Consider the following 23,540-nt stretch of genomic DNA (forward strand, 5'->3'; position numbering starts at 1 on the left):
CAATTTATTTTTTAAACATTTGGCTATATTTATACGCATAAGACGGCCTATAATAACTATTCGTTAAAAATTAATATTAATAACATATTTCACTTGAAAGTGTTACAAGTATTCAGTTGCAGATATGTTTCGAGTCGTTTCTATATGATAAATGCACAATATTAAAGTAAATAAATTTTAAAATCATAAGAAAAATGTCAAATAAATAAATAACAAATTAACAATAATCATAAGAGCAAATTTTAATCAATTGTTTTAAATTTAAAATATATATTAACCTTTGGATTATTATGAAACATAATTTCACAGGTACAAAAAATACATATCATATAAAGCCTATCAATAAATAGTAACGTAATAAAAAAAATACTTTAAATATGTGACAAGCGATCAAAATAACATAACGTTACTCTGGGATAATTTTACGGTACAATCTCTTCTAATTTTCCATTTCCGGGCATTCCTAATACTTGCTGACATGCAGCTTCGAGTTGTCCGTCTAACATCAACGAATGAATCTGATCATCAGTCAGCATTTCCACACTGAATCATAAAAAAAATATTATACTCAATTCCAAGAACTTTAAGAATAGGCTTTGTGTAATATACCTTGCTAAACTGTCTGTGTCGGAGCCGATATCGTCTGAATTATTAGATGCTGTACTGTTTTCGCTGCAAACGTTTAGATATGATAGAGTTTTGTCCAACGGAGATGGCATTTTCCTGATCGCCTTGCTAACGGTTCCCCTTGTTGACATATCGACTGAATTCTCCGGAACCTTTTGATTCGGCGACAACTTTTCAGTCTGCGGGACCTTCGGCTCCGAATTGCGTCTCTCCGTCAGAGATGATATGTGAAACATCATAAAGCCTAAAACAGACAATCGATCTATAAAATCGTTAATATAATAAACATCCCGTAACTTATGCCATTGAAATAATAAATATTTCCGTTGGTTAATATTTATATACCTTGGCTAAATATCTCTTTCATCTTTTCTCCCGTATCGTTCAAAATGACGTCGAAACTCTGCCGTCGCGTCGGACTGAATTGAAGATCTTCTTCGGCTTTAGCCGATGATCTCGTAATCCAATTGCTCAAATCCGGCTTCAACTTTGATTTTAAAGAGCTGCCTGTGTTTTGGTTGTTAATATCAGATTCATTATCGTTTGGATATGTCAACGAGTTCATCGGTAGAGACTTCTGCCCTATGAACTTATTCCTGATGATCCTCCTTGGCGAATCGGCGCTGACTTTCGAATTGGGTACGAATACATTATCTACAGGAATCTTTTCAAACTCGACCTTCTTAACTTTTTTATCGTCAGTCGGTGAAGTGTTTCTGCTCACGGAATCTTCTTGAGTGATTTCATCGACTGCCATTCTTTCATAGGGTATTTGCTTGTAGCAATCTAAAGAAGAGAAGTTTGAACATTTCTCGAAACTGATCTCCTCCGGACTAGAATATTCGAGATTGATCTCTATCCAATTATCAGATTCCGGGCCGTTTTTGCTTACAGTCGAAGGAGTGCTTTCGCTACCCTTATTGTTTTGTTGATTAGTGATCGATTTACTCGGTTGAAACGGAGTCAGAATATCACTGTATTTCTCGCTGAAGTCTTGCGGTAGGCTCTTCGGTCTAATTACGGGTAACTTTTTCAACTCGCCGTTTGCAGGCGGCGGCGGTGGCGGTACGGGATCTTCGCTAAAATCATTTATTGGACTCGTCGCCCCGTTCCTCTTGATCCATTCTCTGATCGATTCGCTCTTGGACATTTGCCCATTTTTGGCCTTGACGTTATCGCTTTTGTGATCGTTCGTAAGATTTTCTTTCGTAAGATTTGTACTGTCTTGAACACTATCATCTAATTGGGCACTTTTCGATGGTACATCTGAAAAAGATTTGTAATTAACCCTTTGCGATCGGATGCATCGTTTTTCTGTTGCGCTCGGAAGCCATTTCATATGTTCAGTTTTAAATTAATCATAAAAAAATATATTATTTGTATTAATCAATAACAAAAAGTAAATAATTACTATGATAATGGATGTGTTTATCTTTCAACGAATGGTGTTTATTTTATCAATGCCCAATTTACAACTGATATTTTAAGTCGTCATAATTATAATACTCTTGAAACAAGCGATAAAACAGTCTCTCATATCTAATCGACCGGTCGCCTACATGCGGATCTATTAATCAAGCGCGACCAAGAATTGGAGCAGCTTGCGAAACAGAGCAATAAACTTAAACGTCTTCCTGAATTAAATGAAATAAACTATTCTCAAACTGAAGCAAAATGGATAAGGATCATCCAACACAGCAGAAGACGAACCAAGACAGACCTTTTTAGAACGCGAGCCAAACAGCTGATAATTTGGTCTTATGGCACAACCCGTTAACTTCTCTAAAAAACTATGGACAATTTTTGAAATAATAAAACATTGTCACGTAATTATAAATAATATAAAATTTATAAACAAACATTTTATACCACAAGTAGCTAATAAAAACCTACAAGAGTATATTTTGATTCATTGACAAAGTATATTCAGTGGTTCTCAACTTTTTATTCTAAATTTTATATTTATGTCTCACTTTTATCAACTTATGATTATTTTATTAATGTATGTATTAGAGTAAATGTTGCTTTGACAAAAAAATTAGTGACTCTCAACATTTTATTATAATTTTTTTTTTGTGGATAATGACACAAAAGGGGTTTAGATTGTGTAAGTAATATACATCTATTATACGTATTTTTTACTAAAAACGAATGATATTCAAATATCATTAATAAACATATGTTCTGCTGATATAAATAAATATTTGATCGAAATTATAAGCATTAACTAAAAAATATAAATAAAATAGTGCATACGTAATATTCGCAATATTATGATTTTTTCTCCACTAAATACAAATAATATTTTAATGATCATTTCGAAATATTATTGATAATGATACGTATCATCGGGATAAATTATAAATAAATTGAATTTACAGAAATAAAATAAAAAAACGATCCATTGAGTGTTGCCGCATATGTGCGGCCATAACGCCCAAATTATATTCTCGAACTTTATAGATGTTAAGTGAATAATGTTAAATAAAAAAATTGTTTTTAAATCTAGTGGAATTTATACGTACTACTTCTAGTTCTCAAAAAAATACTAAAATAACATAAAAAACACGATTTTTTTTGTAATGATCTAAAATTGCTTCCGACTGGTTTGCACTGTATGGCGAAATTTTCCGATTGCAAAGGGTTAAGATATACATTTAAATATATGAAATTTATTATGTATGAGTTTGAGTCGAATGAAAACCTCAACATATGCATCATTTGCAATAAAGTATCGTTAGGAGCCGCTGACTCACTTATGCGTTATTCGTAATTTAAAATAAATTTTATGCTTATTTTATTTAACAAAACATAATATTTTCATCTGATTCATCCTCATATAACATACCTAGCGTCTGAGTGTTTTGGGAAACACAGCCTTGCACCGAAGTCTCGTTGGAAGAAGCCGAAGACGCATTTTGAGAGTGCTTGTTACGGTGTCTGTGAATCTCGTCGGATATCTTTTCGAGATTCCTGAGAGCCTGAGCGTATGTAAATTTTGCATTGCTCACTTCTTTTTCTAAGGTTTGAACCTTATTCTTTTGGTTATCGAGCAATGCATTATAACGAGCCTTTTCCTCAAAATACGGCCTGTAAAAACCGCAACAGCGTATGAGTAAATCAAAAAATTGCAATGGTTAATTCAATAAATGAAGTTACATACGTTAAGAGTATAATGTGCATTACATAAAGCCACTCATCAAAATAATAAAATCAGTGTGCAGGAAAGCTACAAAGCAAAATCAATCGGATACAATCTACTGAAAGATACATGATGAAGAAATAAATTAGCCATGCCATAAATATTCCATGCAAGTCGAGAGAGGAACAGTTGAAATGACCTAGATTTTCCAACGTGTCTTTTCAGAGAGTGCTGTAGGTTACGAGCGGCCGATAGCGCTACTCGGTGCTGATCGACCGTGATGCGATGTCGTGCACCTGCCGCCGCTCTATCGGCTTCGGCTTGATTTACTCGAGACGTGGCATGATTCAGCATTTCCTGCCAAGCGGGATCGAGTGGAACACCTCCAGCACCACCGACGTTACCTTCTTCGCACAACCTGCACAATCCTTGTTCTGCCAAATAGACCTAAAATGTATCAATCATTATTTATTCATTTGCAACAGTATTCATAACACAACCATGGCGAAAAATGAACCATTTCTCTGGCGGCCGAGTGAGCACTGTTCGCCTTTTCATATAACACTGCAGTAGCTCGCATTTCTTGCAATGCCTATAAATAATCAATCAAATGTAATATGTATTTTCTAGCTTAGTAATTAAATTGCAAGCGCTCACCTTATTAGCTTTAAATCTGGCTTCATAATAAGGTCTCGATTTATCGATGCAATTTCCGAGCTTCTTAGCGAGCGATTGTATTTTGAATGTGCTCTCGAATAAGAGCTGTCTGAAAACAAGCCTGGCTTCATCCAAGTCGACTTCTAACTTGTTGATGTCGTCGGTGGCGTTGTTGAGCCTCTCTAGTTCGATCTGCGTTTGTGTATCAGCATTTGCGTAAGATTTTAAGTGATAATTATTGATGTATTGTGTTGCATGACTTACTTGAACTCGCGGGTCGACGCCCTCCAGGCACTCCGGGGGCGCCGGGCTCGGTCCGGAAACGGGCGCTGAACCAGGACCGGGTCCTGAAGGCGGGCTGGGGCCTGGGCCCGGAACGGGGCCGCCATCCGCCATCGTTTTACGGCGGCCCCAGCTCCATCCCTACCCTACAATCTTCAGCTGTCAAATCAAGTTAATCAGCCATAATAGTGAAATCTTCGACCATTTCCTATAAATGTCAATTAATATTTTCATTGTCTGAAAAATAAAAATATATTTATTTACGTACAAATACAATTTTTGAAACAATTTGATACAGTTTTATATAAATTATCAAAATAAATTAAAACGTCAGCAATTTTAAGTATTGTATTTTCTATTATCGAGGATTGACATTAAAAAAATAGTGATTGGAGTAACAACGGTAGTGCCTAATAATTTATTTTCACACCATAATATAAATATATTTGCGAAGCAACGAAGACTGAAAAAAACATCTAAAATTGGAATATATGAAGAGAAAATGTTCAGTGAAAAGTTGATGCGCATCAATGCAGTAAATCCAGATCGAAGGATCAAATGTTTAACCAGTTTGCGTTCTTCCTGTTCACCTGCAATTACGTACATAACTAAACTTTAGCTATTGCAAATAAAATTAGCCAAGATCATACGAATATAAAGCACGGTCGAACACTTAAATACATACATAGTTTTATATGTAAAAGTTACAAATATTTGGTACGAATTCTATGAACATTTAGATCGAATACCTTTAGTTGCTTGTTTTGTGTGAAATTACGTGTTAGTGCTTGAAAATTCTGATTCTGATATTTTAAAACAGGAAATTGCCAAAAAGGGATTAAGCCTATTACGCCTTGAAGCGAATAGAAATGGGTTTTAACATAAAATATCATAAAACGGCTAGAAGTCGACGATTCACCGGATTCAGGCCATAAAGTGTTTTGAATTTCTGGATATGTATAAACATTAAAAATACATAACAAGCTAGCTCTTCGGGGGATGTATGATGTAAGACTTGACGCAAGACTGTATTTAATTTCTTCATTTTGTATGAATGGGTTGTTTTGAGTTGTTACTATATAGGTACATATTATGCGACCATTTTAGGGGGGGCCCGATCCCAAGGGCCCGCATGCACAGCCTGCCCCTGCGGCATAGAAATTACGCTACTGACGGCAGGAACGCAGCTTCACAATCAGTCGCTATGCATATTGGACGACGACTCTGATGCACGAGTCGCTGCTGGTTTGCCTCGGCTGTTGATATTTTTTTAAAAACATTTAATATTCCTTTGATCATAAAAATTATGTTAGCCGTATTCGAGGTAAACCAGAATAATAATATTGAATTAAGATTTCATTAAAAAAAATGTTTAAAATAGTTTTAAATTTTATTATCTGAATGAAATTTATTCAAACAAATTCCCTTTAGCACATGTGGTTCTTGGGGCTACGTAATTAAACGACCTTTTTTAGAGAGCTGACGAGGACCTGGGGTGTTAGACCGTTGTTATATGATGAGTGTGAAAAAAGAAAGGAATATATATTTTAACAAATAAAAATTAATTTAAAAAACACCCGCTTCACAAGTTGAGCGGTGGTGTGTCAACACTGAGAACCGCCACATTACTATCCATGAATTAAAAAGCTAGGAATTAAAAAAATATATTTTATGTATTTTACTTTTTCTTTTTAAAAACATTAAACGTGACCAAAATATTAAATGCAAATGTCTATCAATGCTGTACAATGAATATAAAATTATACATGTAAAGTGAATCTAAGGCAGCGGTTTCCAACCTTTTTGTTACTACGCCTCCCCAAAAAAAAAAAAATTTTTCGCGCCTCCCTTACCTTTTATTTTTTTAATAGATTAAATAATATAGACACGTTTTAAATAATAAAAACTTTATTACAAAAATAAACTGAAAACCACAATTAACAGAATAATAACAAGGTTTAGTTATAACATACACATACGTGTATATTTATTTTTATATATAAGTTTTTTTAAACAATTAAACCAACTACATCTATCGCATAAAAATTTAATGCGACGGTTGTTGTTGTTTATTAGCACAAAGCTTATCAAATCTTGGGGGCAATGTGGAGAGTGCCACTCGTATCTCTTTTTCGACTACTAACCTGTTGCGATATTTAGTTTTCATTGCAGCCAGTGCCGAAAAGCCCGTTTCGCATAAATACGACGTTACAAACGGTAGAAGCACTTGCATTGCTTTGCAATACAAAGATTCATACTCTCCTTTAAGATTCATCCAAAATTGAATTAAGGTTTCATTTTGAAACTTTTGTTTTAGTAGGCTATCGCATGATAATTCTATAAGTTTTTCCTTTTCAATGGTTGTCAGCTCAAATTTGTGGTTTTCATCGTCGATAAATGGATTCTGTACCCACAAAAACTTTGAGAAATCAAGGTCTTTAAAATAATTTGAAAAATGCAGCACTAGACCATCCAAGTGTTCAATAAAAAGATTCTTGCTTGTTTCAATATTGACTGTGGCCCAGAAATCTTTTGACAGTGAAAACATGTCCAACTCATTCTTTTGTAAATTTGACTTCCATAACTTCAACTTTTTAATGAAAGCTTTTACTTTGTCTTTTTGAACAAGTGGATGCATTTGTGATCCCTGCATTGATTTATTCAAACTGCTCAATTTTTCAAAAATTTCAACTAAATAGGCAAGTTTAACAAGGAAATTATCGTTCGTCCACAAATGTGCCTCTTCGTGGTGATTTTCTTCGAGAAAGGCTGCTATTTCTTCTTTGAGTTCAAATACCCTTTGAATCGCTTTTGCACGAGATAGCCAGCGAACTTCACAATAATACAGAAGTGAGGTATAATTAGCTTCCATATCTACACACAACTTTGCAAACAGCCTAGATCTCAAAGGACTGTTCTTAATGTAGTTTATAATTTTTATAATTTTTGTAAAAATGTTGTTAAGTTCCACGCTCATATTTTTTGACACTAGAGCTGCTCTGTGAAGCATACAGTGCGTCCAGATAGCATGTGGTGCTTTCTTTTTAACTAATGCTTGAAGACCTGCTTTGTGTCCGGACATTGAGTGAGCTCCGTCAGTACACAGTCCAATACAATTACTCCACGTTATGTCGTTTTCTTTAAAAAAACTGTCCATTATATTAAAAATTTCAATGGATGTGGTCTTTCCAGGAATGGGTTTGCAAAATAATATATCTTCTAATATATTATTTTCCACAACATATCGAACATATGCAATTAAATGGGCATCTTTAGCTATATCAGTTGCGTCATCTACTTGTATGGCGAATTTCCAAGTACGCAGCCGAGAAACTAATTGATCGCAAATATCTTCAGATATATCATTGATTCTTCTTCCGACTGTATTATCAGCAAGCGGAATTTGTTGCAACTGTTTTGCATATGATTCGCCGAACATTATTCGAACCATATCAATAGCTGCTGGTAAAATTAGAGTTTCTCCTATTGTATGTGGTTTCTTACATTTTGCGATTCGGTAAGAGACATGGTACGAAGCCAATAATGCATTTGGTGATACAGAAAGAATATTTTTGAACGTTTGCTTTTGATTATTAAGCTCATCCAATTTTCTTTCAAAATATTCTATGGACTTATTAACGTATTCAGAATGTAGAGTTTCATGGTGCCGTTTTAATTTGACTGGTCTCATACTATCTGAAGCCAAAACTTTCGAACACAACAAACACATTGGTTTTTCCAAGCCATCTATAATGACACTAGTGAATCCTAATGATAAATAGGATGAACTGTATTGTCTTTTCTTGGGAGCTTTACTTCCTTGTACTTTTTTGATTTTATTCCCACTAGTATCAGCATCAGTATCTTCATTATTGTTGACTTTTCTCTTGTAACCACTCAAAAATTTATCCATTCGTCTAAAAAATATGTTATTGATATAAATTAAAATCAATGATGATAAAAAAAAATGAAGTTTAAAATATACTAACGATTATTTTCAAGAAGAAATCACGTCAGAAACAATTAAAAAAAACAATATCACGCCCTGCCGACACGCTTCAGTTGACACGAGTAACATTTAAATTTGAGGTTATTGTTTTATGCAACTAGCGGTCGTTTTGTGTATTACCGAAACAGAGCGTTTGCAAACGCGCCATTTTTAAATTTCTCCGCTCCAGATATTTTTTTTAATAGGAATTAAATATATGTAACTGTAAAAAAATGAACATTCATGCACTGAATTTTCACTGTTACGTTAATATATCAAGTTTTATTAATTTGTATATATTATGGAATAAAAAATAATTCATTAAAAAATGTTGGCGCCTCCCCTGGCAATAGTCCGCGCCTCCCCTGGGAGGCGCGCCTCCCAGGTTGGAAACCGCTGATCTAAGGAGAAATGTTTAATCAATATGGAGTTTGTTTGGTTTCTAAGCATTCATAAAATATTACAAAAAATGACTCATAACACAGAATCATCATCGTTACATGTAAATTCAAAGAAAAAACCTTTGATAACACACGTTTATCACAATAATAAATATTTACGGGAAATTGTACAAATATTTTATATAAAATTAATATACAATATACTTGTAATACATAATTTCAGTTCATTTTATTTACAGCCGAAGAAACTAGAACATGAAAACGTCGTTGTGCTATATTTGCACAATAATGCAATAACCAAAATCGATCATTTGAATTCGTTGAAGAATCTGACTCATTTATATTTGCAATGGAACAAAATCAGGCAGATTGAAAATCTAAGCAGCTTGATTAATCTAAAAAAATTGTACTTGGGAAGTAATCAGATTAGTGTTATAGAAAAATTGGAAAGTTTAATTAATCTGAAAGAGTTGCATGTAGAAAAGCAACTGTTGGATTATGGAGAAGTTGTATGCTTTGATCCGAGGTGTATTTCAGCACTGGGGGTAAAATAGTTACATACTTATTAATTTATTATATATATTAATTCATTATATTATTAAATGTAATTTAGGATCGTCTGGAAGTGTTGAACATTTCTAATAACAAATTAATGGAATTGAAGGAAATAGCTCCATTGAAATGTCTGAAAATATTAATTGCAAGAAACAATAACTTTCAAGATCATAACAAAATATCAGAAGCAATGCAAATGTTGTATAATGTTAAAGAATTGGATTTTAAAGGAAATCCTATGTGCAAAAATCATAGATACAAGGAGAAAATCATCGCTTCTTGTGGTAAAATTGGTAAGTGATTAATATATATGCATATAATATAAGCTTTCAAATTATTAATATCTCGAATAACATTTCAGATACAATAGATGGACAGCCGGTATCGAATGAAACAAGAATATTCTTAAAACATTTTGATATCAAACAAAGAATGTTGAAAAATGGTACGACAACAGAAAAAAAGGTCCATGAAGAGGTATATAATATATTACATATATTTACAACATAAATGATATTCTAATTATTACAATTTATAGAAGAGTCAAAATAAGGTTTCAATGGCTGAAATGGCACATTATTCACCTGATAAGCAATTATCAATGTTGGAAGCTCAACGAATTGACGAACAATTGCAATTTCAAGCTAATAAACGTAAGTTATTTATTAATGTTTTTACAATAGATATTTAAATTATAATTGATAAATTTTATTATTTCTATAATAGAGAGATTAAAGGAGGCCTCTGGTAACAGTGTACCAAGATGCTTTTGGAGAAATAAAACTTGTAAAAAAGGTAAAGGGGCCGAAGACAGAATGAAGGCTTCATTTGACGATTTCTTTAAAATGAACTATTCAGATTGGATATAATGATTATTATGTAATGTGTGATGTAATAAATATATTATTCAGTGAGTTTAGTTTCATTTATTTTACCAGAAAATGTATTTACAGTGTATTTTTATCACACTCGATAGAGTTGGTTTGATTTATTTAGATACATAAGGGTTGGAATACTATAAGCAAAAATGTGCCTTATGTCAATGGACTTAAAGATGAAAATTGCATTTCGAGCACAATTGATCTTGTAGGGGTTGTTTTACGAGCGAGCGAAAATAGCCTTTAACTAAATGAACAAAAGATCCAATTTTGCGTGAAAGCATCGTAGAATTTTCCTTTTTCCCTGCAGTTTTCCATTTAAGGCTCTAGTTGACAGTGACCGTTCCCTTGTGGTTGTTTATTTTACCTATTTCAGTAAATAAGAGCTATTTATAATAACCCGTATGTGTAAATAATATATCATATAATCAGAATTGCCTTAAATATTTTCATGATTATGCATAACATGCTTAGTAAATCGATTGTTCAATAATTTGTTAATACACAACATTGAATATATATTTTATATTAATATAAATGTCAATGATAATATTATATTAATAAATAAATACGGCTACAATTTAACATGAATGTAATACTGATATACGTTTGAGGTTATATTAGGTTATACAATTCTCAATACACTATTATTAAAATTGTGTATAATTAGATTATAATCAATACATACATATAACATCATAAAACAATACTTTATTATGTAATGTTTCAAGGTCAAATCAACAATTTCTAAGATGGATATTGTATTCAAAGTATATTTTGTGCAATTGTGATGATTTAACGCTGAAATAATGCCACATAGAATAGGATTTCATGTCATATATGCGACTAGTAAGTAATGTTTAGGATCAGAAGTGGAATATGAGACATTTTTAAATGAACATATGTAATGTTTATGGTTGAAATAATAGGTGAGGTAGCAGATCATCCAGCTAGCGAGCTGGGATGGGCAGGTCCAGCCAGCCGAGGGTGGCGTTCTGCTCCGGGAGCGCGTGCTCCTCACGATTTGGTATTACAGCTGGCGAGCAGAGTTGCTATCACTAGGGTGCAACTCCTTGCTCATCATTATCTTATACGTATGTATCTGAATTATTATAAATGAGAAACGGAGATATACTTTTTATTGATATTTTATTACCAGTATGATAATTATGATATTGTCAATAATTGCTATGGTATATCTATGTTGTTAAATAGACAAGCAGATTAAATATTTATATAAATTCTATTCAGCAAAACGCATTGAGCTTCTGGTCCACGATTCAACCGGTGGTGAAGGAGTAGCTCGTACGCCAAGCAGTCCACAATATGAAGCCGTCGGTTGGGTTGGCTTATCCGAGGGAGAAGGGGGAGCCAGAGAATTGCGAACTGCATCTGTGCCCCCACGTCCGGCTGCGTATCTCCGTCTACGACTATCCGAACCTCATCAAAATGATAAAAACTCTTTTAATCAGGTGAGAATTTCATTTCATATGAATATTAATTACAAGTTTATTGTAATCAATCAATTGTTATATATTATAATAATTATAATAGGTTGCTTTGATGGGAGTCAATGTTTTTGGCGTTGAATTAGAAACTGATAAAAATGGTCTTGATGAATCACATTTAATTAACGACGTCGATGCCTATTCTCCATACGACGATCTATCGTTCATAATGTACGTCGATAACGAGATTGCCGATGTAATGAGACAGATTGAAGTTAAGAAACAGTCTGCTATTATTGGTATCGTATTTTTTAGAATTGTATATGAGAATATACGAAAGATTTGTAAATGATTGTTTGCATTTTAGCTGAACGGTTTGAATACGCTCGAAAGCTGAAAGTGGCTTGTGATATTCTCGGCTCCGGAGGTCGTGTGATCGGGAGTTGGCAATTACAGAAGCGTATTGCTGCAGCAGCCGAGCAATACGAACGTGCCACTAGGCGTAGGGACGCCATAACAATCGCTCGAGCTAGGCTCACCGAAGTTGTCAATCTTGATATTTTATTAGAAATGAATGGGGTATGTATTAATTGCTTATATTAATACTAGAAACATTTGGTCACATTTGGTATGTCTCTAAGTTTAGGAACAAAATGGTGATATTAGTGTTATTAAAAACATGATTTAGTATAAACTTCATGGACGTAGAGAGTAGTAAAATAACTAATTTGCAAAGCTCTTTTAATTGTTTTTATCAATGTTTAATCATTTTTATAAAATTAATTTTAGTTTGATTCGAGAAATGATGAATACAAAGGCGAGGAAAAGCAATTCTCAACAGAAATGTTGATTCTATCAACGGCACATTTGAGCCGCGACTCACCGTCGCCTCCTACAGTAATGCAACCACTATCGTCGAATCAAGACACCTGCCAAAAAATCGATCAAGGCAAACTGAAATCTCCTGCTACTCAACCGATTCATGATAATTTAATAGAGAAACGCCTTCCAAACGGCGAGGTCTTATCAGATAATGTCATATTTTACGAAGAACAGTTCAACAAAAAGAAGTCTTATGAACAAATCAACTGTGCCAATGTTGAAGTTGCATCGGAAGCTTCCCGTACAATCTCACCGTATCTTAACGACAACTCTTATATGGAGATCATGTCGGCTAATCAACAATATTTGATACAAAGTAACATTTCAAAGAGTCGTGAGAGTATAGACGAGCATACGACTACAACTACTCCGACTAACTTTAACACTATTGAAAAGAATAATAAGATATATTTCGAAGATCAACTGTCGCTCTCCACCGATATGTTGAACGAGAATTTCGATCAGATTAATAAGAAGAACATTCATCCGAGTGAAAGCTTTAACGGAAAAATGAAAAACGATCACAATCCCAACAGATTGTCGGGAGCCGAGAACAGTTACTTCAACAGTCCGGTGAACAGCGTCAGTCCTACGAATTTGCAATATAACAATGAAATGGCACGCAATGGTAGTAAATATACATAAATTATAATTAAATATTTAATTATAATGTAAGTAAATAAACAAAAAAACTTTAAGGTCAAAGTTCTCCAGCGGCTTCTTCGCGTTCAAGTGGACAGCAAAAAATGGTAAACGTTGCTAATACTGCAACAGCAGTTGTGAAAAGACGCAATAGAAGTGCGGGACCTCCGCCTCCAGCTCATCATCGTTCAAGTTACGAAGCTTATGAAGAACGTTTAGTCCCTACGTTAAGACAGTAAGCATTAAACAACACTTGCATAAACTTTATATATATTATATCATAGTTGCTGCTATTTTAAAAGCAGAGCCCCGCAATAGACGCCGCTTTTAATGGGCGCCATCATAGAAATTTGTACAAAAAATCTTATTTGTAAAAGGTATATGGTATTTATGTAGAAATGCCTTTAATAAAATTAAGCTATTATAAATATAAAGTTTAAAATTAAAAATTGCACAAAAAATATTTACATAATTTTTCTTGAAATTACAAAAACCTCAAGTTAGTTTTTAATCTTAGATTAAATTTTGTCTGAGTTGTTAAATATCGAAGTGGTAAATTTGGATTGTAGGAAAATATTTGCTGAATATTCAACTCTTTGGTTGCGAAGCATTTTTAGGTTTACTATCTAAATATTACATAAAACTATGGTAATATATACCGCTCCTGTGCAGCCCATTAAAATATATTCAATTAATTTCTTATAATGAGCAGAAGCCATTATATCAAATTTCAGAAACCAAAGGATTAAATATGCCTTAAGTAAATTTATTACAGGCATGTAACTTGGAAATAACACGACTATATTACATTAAAAATTTTGATATTTATAGTTCTCATACTAACGAATATTTGAGAAGTTATCAAATGGATCAAGCCGAACAACAAAGGCGTTCAAAACTAGGTGAAAAGGACAGAAAACAAGCCGCTCTACCTATACTCATATTTGGAGAAGAATTGGTAATTGAATTGATAGCCAATTAATTAAATAATTATTATAATATGTAAAACTTATTTTAGGTGGAAAAATTCTATTCAAAACACTTTGCTGAAAAGGAAGATGGATTGCAATGTCTTAAGGTATGTTTTAAGTAATATGCGTGTGTTTAGATATTTTATTGATTGACCAATTTATGGATATTCTTAAATCACGACTTGTTTCTTTTGCTCATTCAGCGCTTGGCATCTATTTTTCTACACAAATTTGCTGTCAATATATGTGTTTTGGGTGCTATATATTATTTAACATTCATTTTGTTTTTTTATACAGAATCAATTGCGTTCTTTCGATTCTAAACAGATGGGAGGCGTTCCTGGAGCTGCTGCTCTATCTCCGAATAAAGCTGCTCGTGCAGTAGCTCTGTTGCTACACAGAGCTTTGCGAGATCCTGTGTTTTCAGTTTATAGCTTAGCAGCCGAATTGACCAGAATATTCTTCACAGAGTTTATAACTGGAAGGTCTGATTATTATTCAATATAACTGATATACTTATATTACGTATAATTCCAATATGATAGTTAATTTATTTAGGGTAAATACAGCAGAAGTTAGTCGCAGCATCGAAAGGTTAGTTCCGGAACTGTTGGTTCGTGCTGGTGATCCGGCTCCTCGTATACACTCGCTAGCTATGCATACTTTGTTGACGATGGCTGATAGTCCACCCGTTAGGTATGTAAAAAATAGTTTATACGAATCATCAAATATACTAGCTAACTATGCTAATATTTTTTCAGAAGTCTCAATTTAATTCCTGCATACTTGGTGAGGCCTTTGACGGCAGGAACAGCTCCTCGTTTAGCACTTTCAAGATTATTGATGGTAGAACAACTACTGTTGAATCATGGAATTGATAAAAATAGGTAAATTATATTATATTAAATGTATTCCATTAAAAACCGTATATTGGGAAATATTCTTTGAAAATTTAGATGTGTATAGTAGGATAATGGAAGAACTTAATAAAATTATAACTAATGGACAATTATCTGAATAAATATATGTATAGTGCTTATAACACAGATTCTGATCAAATTATTCCTACTTTTGAATCATTGCTTTGATCAGTTTTATTTTTTGATATTTTCCTATTTTTTTTTAATTAAAAAATCTAGATTGTGAAAAATGTAAGTTAATTTTCCTGCCCTTTATTGTTTAAATGATAATCGTTACTTTACTTATGTATTTTCATTGGAAACCTTTTTACCACATAAATGCATCTACTTTTTGGGTCATTTTAAATACATGATATTTCCAAAAAAATATTATTTAATCCAAACTCTGAAACAACAGTTGGATGTTCATCACAAAACATTCTGTTTGTTAGGTTATCAATAACACAGGCCTGTGATGTAAAAAAAATCTTGAATGTAAATAGTGATTTAAATAATGAAAAAAAATCGATCACACAGTTTCTTCACAAATCATACTTCTAATTTTGATATTTCGTAGAATAAAATGTACAGTGGAACGGTTTTTATGTACAATATATAGATATTTATGGTATATTAAATAATTATTTTAGGTGTGTTAACAATTAAAAAGTGAGTACAAATCAGAATCAAAAGCATTTGCCCCCGAACTAGTTGAAACTAGCATAATTAAAACAATAAAACTAGTTAAAGCAAGTTTAAAACAGTTCACTAGCCTGTTAGCGCCTGTCTGTTTCCCCATCCCTCACACATTTTCCTTTCCATCTGAGCGTATTTCTGGTATATTGTACATACATATATTAAGTGTCAATATTTATAACATAAATGTCTTAAAATTGCATTTCGTGTCATTTTTTTATTATCTTTTTATGAAATAACCTTCCACGTTAAATTACATAAAAATACTAAAAATTACATAAAAATCAGTTAACAAAACTAAAACAGTTTTTTGCAGACCTGTGTATCTGTCCCTTTTATTTATCCTTCTTTATTATAAATACCATTTAAAATATCAGTAGCATAATGAATTTTTGTTAGTGTCTTCAGGGTTTTTAAATTCTTGAAAATTCTGAACTGATGCAATCAAAGTAAATCTTCATTTAAGATTGCATTTTTAATATGTCAAGAAACTTTTTTGCTAACAAGCTTTTAAAACATTACAAAATGAAACCTCATCTTAGTACCACTGCCAATTTTAGAGCACAAGTTAATTTTTTCTTGACAAAATTATCTGAACCGATATATTATCTGTCTTTTATGAAGTGATATTAATTTCTCTCAGAGATGATTGACACAATAAACGTAACATGATTCATATTTACAGTGGTTTAAAAACACGTGCTGTGGCTGAATTGGGAGCTGGTGGTCTAACGCACGGACAAGGAGCTGTCCGCCGAGCAGCCGAACGCCTCTTAATGGCAGCATATGAAAAAGCACCTAGATTAGTCCGTGGACAATTACCACCAGATGATCCAGTCACTAGACGTAATCTAATATATCGCCATCTCTTTGAAGGATTTGATAGAATCGATCGTAGAGTAAGTAAAATATTATAATACTAGTTGTAGCCAACGTTTGTCATCTCTTCTAATATTTCAACAGCATTTCTTCTATGGTATCTAAGAGTTATTTTATTCGTTTTAACTATTCAGATTTTTATAATTACCTAAATGATTTGTTTTCATATTTTTTTTATATCTGATTCTAAAAACACATTATTTTTCGAATCATTAACATGTGGAGATTAATTGTAGAATAAGATGGAGAATATATAATTTAGTAAAAGTATTACACTTTTTAATTTTTAACTCATTTAACCCACATCTTATAAAACGCAAAGACTTATGGAACAACCTGATATTTAGTTAAATAAGGCGTAGTTTATTAATCTGTGTTTCATGGTTGGTTTTAGTGAATCACTTTGGCTCAATTTTGTAGAGCTTAAATTCGTTTGTATTATATTATATCAGAAGACATGCTGAAAATATTTTGCTTAGATTATAATAAATAAAATGAAGCATACAACTACTAATATTGTAAAGAAGTGACCCAAACCTTTTAAAATAAGATTTCATATATTGTTTTAATGTTACAGAAACAAGAAAAAGCAATGGGAGTAAGTCAGTCTAATCAACAGCAGTTTGAAAATGAACCTCAAAGTTTAATGCTTGAATCGATGAGCATTTCTCAAATGACTCAATCGATGTCTTCATCCATGGGCAGTTCGATGACTAGTTCTTTATATCAACCCAAAAGTAGCATGAAGCGACAAATGTCTAAAAAATACAACACAAACGTGGGCTTCAATGGAGTAAAAGGTGATACTGAATATCCAGGTTATAATAAACTACGTCTCGATAGCGCCGTGAGTCCAAAACACCAGCCGAAGATAAACAAGATGGTTCAAAACCCTCGAAATTACGTTCTGGAAAAGAACTGGCAAAACAGCATTCAAAGCAACTATTGCGCGCAAATAGACTCAAACAAGAATCACGGAAACGATATACCGGAAGAGTGCGTGAAACAAGACATCATGTCTTACGATAAGAAAGTAGTTAATTCCGCTCATAATTTGACATCGACAAACTTTGGCAACCATAAGAGCAGTATAGTTGCTAGGAACTTACATTCGAGTATCGTTTTTGATAATAAGACGAGTTATAGCGATGGTGAGAATGTGCCAGCTATCGAGAACGGAGTCAAGCAGATGCAGATCGATAAGAAGACATCGTCGGATACAATCAAGACTAATTGTTACAATGGATCTTATGACACTCCAAATGGAACTTTGAAGAAGAATAAAAATGTTAAGAGTACTATATTCAGGAGCAAATCTGGTTCTAATGTCCCAACTTGTTTCAACGATAATAACTTCGATAGCTTTGATGATAGTCAGGTTGATCTATACGAGTATAGCAAAGGAAGCAGAGACGATTTGAAGTATATGGGTGAAAATATTAAAGAGAATTACAATAGCGGTACTAGTACGCCTGAAATTTGTGACAGGTATTATAGTACTTGTATATCACTATACAAAATTATAGTTTTTCATCTAAACTAATTCTCATTTATTTTATAGAAAAGAAAATGGTAATGATGATAGTCAATGTCCGTTCTGCTTGACCAAAGTAGTCGAAAATGCACTTGATGCACATTATTGGAAGATTTGTCCGTTGCTGTGCCGTTGCATGGCCTGCAGAGCACCTTTAGAAATCAGAGTGCTGAATCAACATTTAATAGGTAAGTTTATAAATAACTAGATTTCGTACCCGGCTTCGTTTGTATTATGTTTATAGTTACATCATATCCTTCATCAATTCACGCAAAGACTAATGAGATAACCTAATACAAAAATAAATGCTTTTGGTCAAAACTGTTCAGAAAATAAGCTACAATAAATACGACGCATGACAAGGTTTTGTTGGCATACGAAAAAAACACAAGTGTCCGATCACAATCAGACGCCAAAACATAAGTGTTTTAACAAAACCGTTTGCTTTGTCATCCTAAAGTAGTTATAGTTAGAACAAATGTTAAGAAGTATACTATAAATTAAAATCTTTTGTTGAACTGTTTCAGAGGATTGTCCACATAATAGTGAATATAAACAATGCAGCAAATGCATGGAGGCAATTGAGGTTGAAAACTATCAACGACATCTCGCCGATAATGATTGCATAGGTATCTAATCTGTGTATATAAATATAATAGATTTATGTATATATCAAAACATTCATTAAATTTACATAGAATCAACGGAAAACTTCTGGAAGTGTCCATTGTGCCATAGCAACATTCTCGGAGACGACGATAGCTGGAGGCTGCATTTATCGGGCAACGGAAGCGACTCGTGCATGATGAATCCACGTACATCAAAAAATAAACACTAGTAACATCATTAGTTTGTATACGATAGATTTTGTTCCTGATCGTATTTTGTAACTCGATTATCGTACATGGGTCAGATTTTGATTAACGGGAAGTGAGCAAATTTCGATTAGGTAATAAAAGAGTATGCCAGAAAAGTACAGGGTACCGTTAAACAATGTCTGACCGTAATAGAGATTCTTATAATCTTCGATTGCCAAAAAAAAAATGTTTGGTTTACGTATATTAAAAACTATTCATTCTCTGTGATATATCATATGCACATGTTTATTCAGAATGCATTAGTTTGTGCAATCAACTCCTTCCATTAAACTACAAATTAAAATGTATCATTTATTTATTTTTATCTATACATATTTTAGATCGGTGAAGGATTTTGTAACTGTCCCGTCCACGACGTTGATTATTCTCAACTAAAAACGGAACGAACACGTTAACTTTGGATTAGTCTTGTTTTAGATGGTATATAGAAAGTATCGTTTGACATTTTGTAACAACAATATCTATCGGTACATCTATATATTTAAATTAATTTCAGACAAAATCTCAATTAACATGTTTTTACCGCCGAGTCCTCAGAAAAATGTCCATTGAATTTATGTTCAGAATTTAACTTATTTTATGTATCTGTGATGTATTTGTTTAATGGAATTTATTAATGCTTTATATAATATTAATATTCAATATAATTGATTTAGTTAATTGATAGCGAATCGTGTTTAGGAAAAAAATCATACGTTATTGAAATTCCGAAAATTACGTCCATTTTACATTAGGCGCGTTTACAGAGTTTTCCTCTCAAGTTTGCAATCCTCTCCATCACATACAAATTGCAAAACAAAACGGCTTTATTAGAATACTATCTAACTATAATATCTTCAATTTGTAGCTAAATTATAATCAATCTCGATTTAATAAAAATATTTAAGCAATAAAAAAATATTTTATTTTATATATAAAACTCATTTATTCTATAAATCTTATTATTAACAACGATAAAATTATTTAGATTCATCTATCGACATATTTTCAACGTCTTCGTCCATATTAGAACTTTCGACTGGTTTATCTTCATCTGTCGGACTATTCTCAGATTTTTGCTTGAATTTGTTGACATCTAAATATTTATTATACATATTATTATACATATTTCTTAATAATAAATACGTTTAAAATATAAAATGTGTTACCAAATTTAGATGTGTCTTCCCCGAGCAGACGTAACATGTGTATCGTATCAGGTAAGGCTGTATAAGCGCGAAGGGACCTGACTCCTCTCCATCCGACCAATTGCAGAGACAAACCGTTCTCTTCGAACAATAAAACGCAGCTACCGCAAGCTGAAAGATTAACCGTATTTTTATACGAGGCTCCACCTTAAGATTTTATTCATACGTACGTAAATCTTTGATTTGTTCTTGAGTTTGTTCCGTCAGAGTGCTTATATCTGGAGGAGTATTCGGTGTATCGTTGAGTAATAATAAAACGAGATCTGTCCTAGGCAGGTACACTTTTCTATCCTTAGCTATGAAATACAAAATGCTCGGCAATCCCTCTTGAGATAATCTAAAAATAATATAAATCAATAACATTATTATATTCAATTAAAGGAATATTTAATTTTTTTACCTAAAAGCGCAGGACATATTTTTATTGTCGCATCTAACAAACGTCTTCACACCAGTATTGATGATTTTGATCTTTTCTTCATTCCGTTTTACCAAATCCCTAACGATCGGCGAAACTAGATAAATATTTTTCTTCTTGCCAATATGACAACGCGTCAACAAGCACTTGGGATCGAATTCGTCACTCAAATGATAGAACTCCTTGATAGAAGGAAAAACGCTCTCGTCTTCTCCCGAGAAGAACACAAACGGATCTTCGCGATAGCCGTCCATACGTCTCCGCTTCCGCTGAGGACCCCACGGACCTGACTTTGCTTCTTGACCGTTCCCACCATCAGCTTTACCACTTTCATCTTTTTCCTTATTCTCATCTGTCGTTTGAGTCTCTGCTGGAGCAATCTTTTCTTTCTTTTCGAACGGCAATGGGCTTACTTTCTCAAGCAATGCAACGAAGAATCCACCAGTGTCTTGGTGATGCGGCAATATTCTTATACTATTAAAATTTATATGATTAGTGATAATTTAACTAAATAACAATCTAATAAAAATAAAAATACCATCTATCAAGATGAAATTCTTCAATTTCTTCGGGAGTCGGAGGAAACATTTGGGGACGTACAACTGTCGTCCATTTCTCTGGCACGTCTTCATATTTATCGTAAAACACCAAATCTTTAGACGCCGGTTTCCAATAAGTCATTCCTAATAATTGTGAAAATGTTTTGGTTATATAAAATATATGAAAATCACATATGAAATAGAAAAAAAAAATACCTTTAGAATATTTCAAACCAGGGAGCATATCACTTATATCCACTAATTTGAGAGATCCTTTGGCTTCTCTAAGCAATCTAAGTATCACCGATTCGCACTCTAAAGGATTGAGTGAGCACGTCGAATATGCTAACTTACCGCCAATAGTGAGCATTTCAGAACCTCGATAAGCTATCCTATATTGTATCCTATAATATATAAAAACAATATTAGAATGTCATATAAGCGCTACAATTTACAATTAAATTTACCCATGCATATTATTTCCATTTCCAGGAGACCACTTGAGCCATATATCTGCATTTTTTCTTAGCGTTCCATCGCCTGAGCACGGAACATCGCATAATATTCGATCGAACTTTAAGGGCTTGGCTTTAGACTGTTCTGAATCTGATTTCAAAGGATTACCAGACACAAAGACATCTCCAATCATCAAATTAGGCATAAATGCAGCATCGTGATTTGTAATTACTATACAAGGCGAATTCAAACGCTTTGCTTGATGTACCAACATATAACACCGATTATTGTCAACGTCGTTTGCCATAACGAAGCCTAAAATTAATAACATATTATCAATAAAATGATACTGGTTAATATAATTTAGTAAATTACCTGTTGGCAGCTTTCCGTTCTCCTCGGAATGTAAGAACTCAATAAGCTGAGCAGTTTTGGAACCGGGTGAAGCGCACATATCTAAAACCTACATCATAATTATTAAATATAAGCCATAAAATAACACTTATAAATATTAAACGCAAACCTTATGATGCGATTTCACACCCAATACTATCGGCGGTATCATTGATACTGATTCTTGTCTCGATATATTTCCTGAATTAGTTTCGGCGATTAAAAAATTATGCAAACGATAATACGACTCATTCCGTCTAATATCTGTTCTCGTCAATTTCAACTGCCATGCAAGACCACCGGGGTACCTACAGAAAGATTGATTTAATGTCAAAGCAATAGGCGTGACAAATATAAATTATTATTCACTTACCACGGTAAGCATACCGGTTTCATGTCTTCTTCGTCCGTTGCTAAGTTTTCTGAATCTTCGTCAGTTGTTTTCGGCTCGAGCTTAGTATTCAATAATGTGTCGAAGAACTGACCTTTGACGATATTGAGAAGAGTGTCCGCTTCGCCTTTGGATCCTGTTATCCTGAAGGCAGTTGGTAAATTTTCTTTGATGCACTTCATGAAAGCGTCCCATTCTTCGGGAGGGCATATTTTTTGGGCCTTTATAAACCAATCGAAAGTGAGATAAAAAATAAAATGCTTATTATATTAAATACGAACCTTATAATACGTTTCAAATGCCTCATTTTCTCTGACAATTTCAGCGTAATGCTTCCTTCCATCGTCTTTAGGCGCTTCTTTAGGATTTTTGGCCTAAAATTGGCAAATATAAAGAGTTTTAGCAGAATAACATAAATTTGTTTATAATTAATTACAGTATCGTTTTTATGATTAATTTAATGAAATTTCGCGAAATAACTGACTAAAGGGGTAAATATGTGTACCAATTCCTTTTTGTCGCGTTTCCTTTGTGCGAATTTGTTGTACTTTCTGTTATTTCCCATCTTGAAGTGTCAACGAACTGTCAAGTTTCGAGACACGTGCAAAAGACAGGGATTCGTTTATATACTTAATAATATAACACCAGTTTTATTGGCCATTAAAAAATATTTGTAATATAACTTCTTTATTACATTTAATATTTAATTTAAATTGCTTTCTTTTTTTTATACATTTACAAAAACCTAAAAATAAAATAACACACAAAACTTTTTAAAAACCTAAGACATTTTTAAT

The 23,540-nt window shown here is 33.1% G+C and overlaps 4 protein-coding genes and 1 long non-coding RNA gene across 11 annotated transcripts; 2 read left to right on the top strand and 3 right to left on the bottom strand.

The window, feature by feature from the left end:
• Positions 1-221: 221 nt before the first annotated feature.
• LOC148231742 (uncharacterized) lies at positions 222-4,877 on the bottom strand. Of its 6 annotated transcripts, none has more exons than XM_088192391.1 (8): positions 4,691-4,877; positions 4,427-4,618; positions 4,287-4,361; positions 3,969-4,216; positions 3,476-3,717; positions 973-1,893; positions 610-871; positions 222-543 (listed from the first exon to the last, which is right to left on the bottom strand). In XM_088192391.1, the coding sequence occupies exons 1-8, from the start codon at positions 4,820-4,822 to the stop codon at positions 423-425; spliced, it is 2,193 nt and encodes a 730-aa protein (XP_088048517.1). In that variant the 5' UTR covers positions 4,823-4,877; the 3' UTR covers positions 222-422. The 6 variants fall into 6 exon arrangements, with proteins under 6 accessions (XP_088048517.1, XP_088048516.1, XP_088048519.1 ...); XM_088192390.1 differs by having other exon boundaries at positions 610-889; XM_088192393.1 differs by lacking the exons at positions 4,287-4,361; positions 4,427-4,618; positions 4,691-4,877 and adding an exon at positions 3,791-3,856 and having other exon boundaries at positions 610-889; positions 3,969-4,110.
• A 1,418-nt stretch (positions 4,878-6,295) lies between these two features.
• Positions 6,296-10,566, top strand: LOC148231743 (protein phosphatase 1 regulatory subunit 42-like). 2 transcript variants are annotated; one of them, XM_088191876.1, is made up of 7 exons: positions 6,296-6,492; positions 9,103-9,264; positions 9,337-9,642; positions 9,711-9,945; positions 10,014-10,129; positions 10,194-10,305; positions 10,379-10,566. In XM_088191876.1, exons 2-7 carry the CDS (start codon positions 9,121-9,123, stop codon positions 10,519-10,521), a joined length of 1,056 nt encoding a protein of 351 aa, XP_088048002.1. In that variant the 5' UTR covers positions 6,296-6,492; positions 9,103-9,120; the 3' UTR covers positions 10,522-10,566. The 2 variants fall into 2 exon arrangements, with proteins under 2 accessions (XP_088048002.1, XP_088048001.1); XM_088191875.1 differs by having other exon boundaries at positions 6,307-6,492; positions 10,191-10,305.
• On the bottom strand, positions 6,599-8,791 carry LOC148231744 (uncharacterized). The gene is made up of 2 exons (XR_015810620.1): positions 8,698-8,791; positions 6,599-8,625 (listed from the first exon to the last, which is right to left on the bottom strand). It is a non-coding gene; the product is annotated as an uncharacterized LOC148231744 (long non-coding RNA).
• A 665-nt stretch (positions 10,567-11,231) lies between the features above and the next one.
• On the top strand, positions 11,232-20,257 carry LOC148231745 (uncharacterized). Its single transcript, XM_088191590.1, has 17 exons — positions 11,232-11,379; positions 11,460-11,624; positions 11,782-12,002; positions 12,085-12,277; positions 12,346-12,557; positions 12,768-13,488; positions 13,560-13,737; positions 14,334-14,460; positions 14,521-14,580; positions 14,771-14,958; positions 15,032-15,169; positions 15,235-15,360; positions 16,754-16,967; positions 17,525-18,435; positions 18,509-18,669; positions 19,009-19,110; positions 19,180-20,257. Exons 1-17 carry the CDS (start codon positions 11,340-11,342, stop codon positions 19,317-19,319), a joined length of 3,897 nt encoding a protein of 1,298 aa, XP_088047716.1. The 5' UTR covers positions 11,232-11,339; the 3' UTR covers positions 19,320-20,257.
• Positions 20,258-20,259: 2 nt separating this feature from the next.
• On the bottom strand, positions 20,260-23,355 carry Nsun2 (tRNA (cytosine(34)-C(5))-methyltransferase Nsun2). The gene is made up of 12 exons (XM_088191591.1): positions 23,249-23,355; positions 23,025-23,117; positions 22,726-22,964; positions 22,483-22,660; positions 22,335-22,422; positions 21,971-22,274; positions 21,720-21,907; positions 21,503-21,647; positions 20,947-21,438; positions 20,717-20,883; positions 20,508-20,657; positions 20,260-20,434 (listed from the first exon to the last, which is right to left on the bottom strand). Exons 1-12 carry the CDS (start codon positions 23,306-23,308, stop codon positions 20,319-20,321), a joined length of 2,220 nt encoding a protein of 739 aa, XP_088047717.1. The 5' UTR covers positions 23,309-23,355; the 3' UTR covers positions 20,260-20,318.
• Positions 23,356-23,540: the final 185 nt, after the last annotated feature.

The sequence above is a fragment of the Plectrocnemia conspersa genome, unplaced genomic scaffold, assembly GCF_051122295.1.
Source record: "Plectrocnemia conspersa isolate PC_06_02 unplaced genomic scaffold, ASM5112229v1 ptg000009l, whole genome shotgun sequence".
NCBI lineage: Eukaryota > Metazoa > Arthropoda > Insecta > Trichoptera > Polycentropodidae > Plectrocnemia > Plectrocnemia conspersa.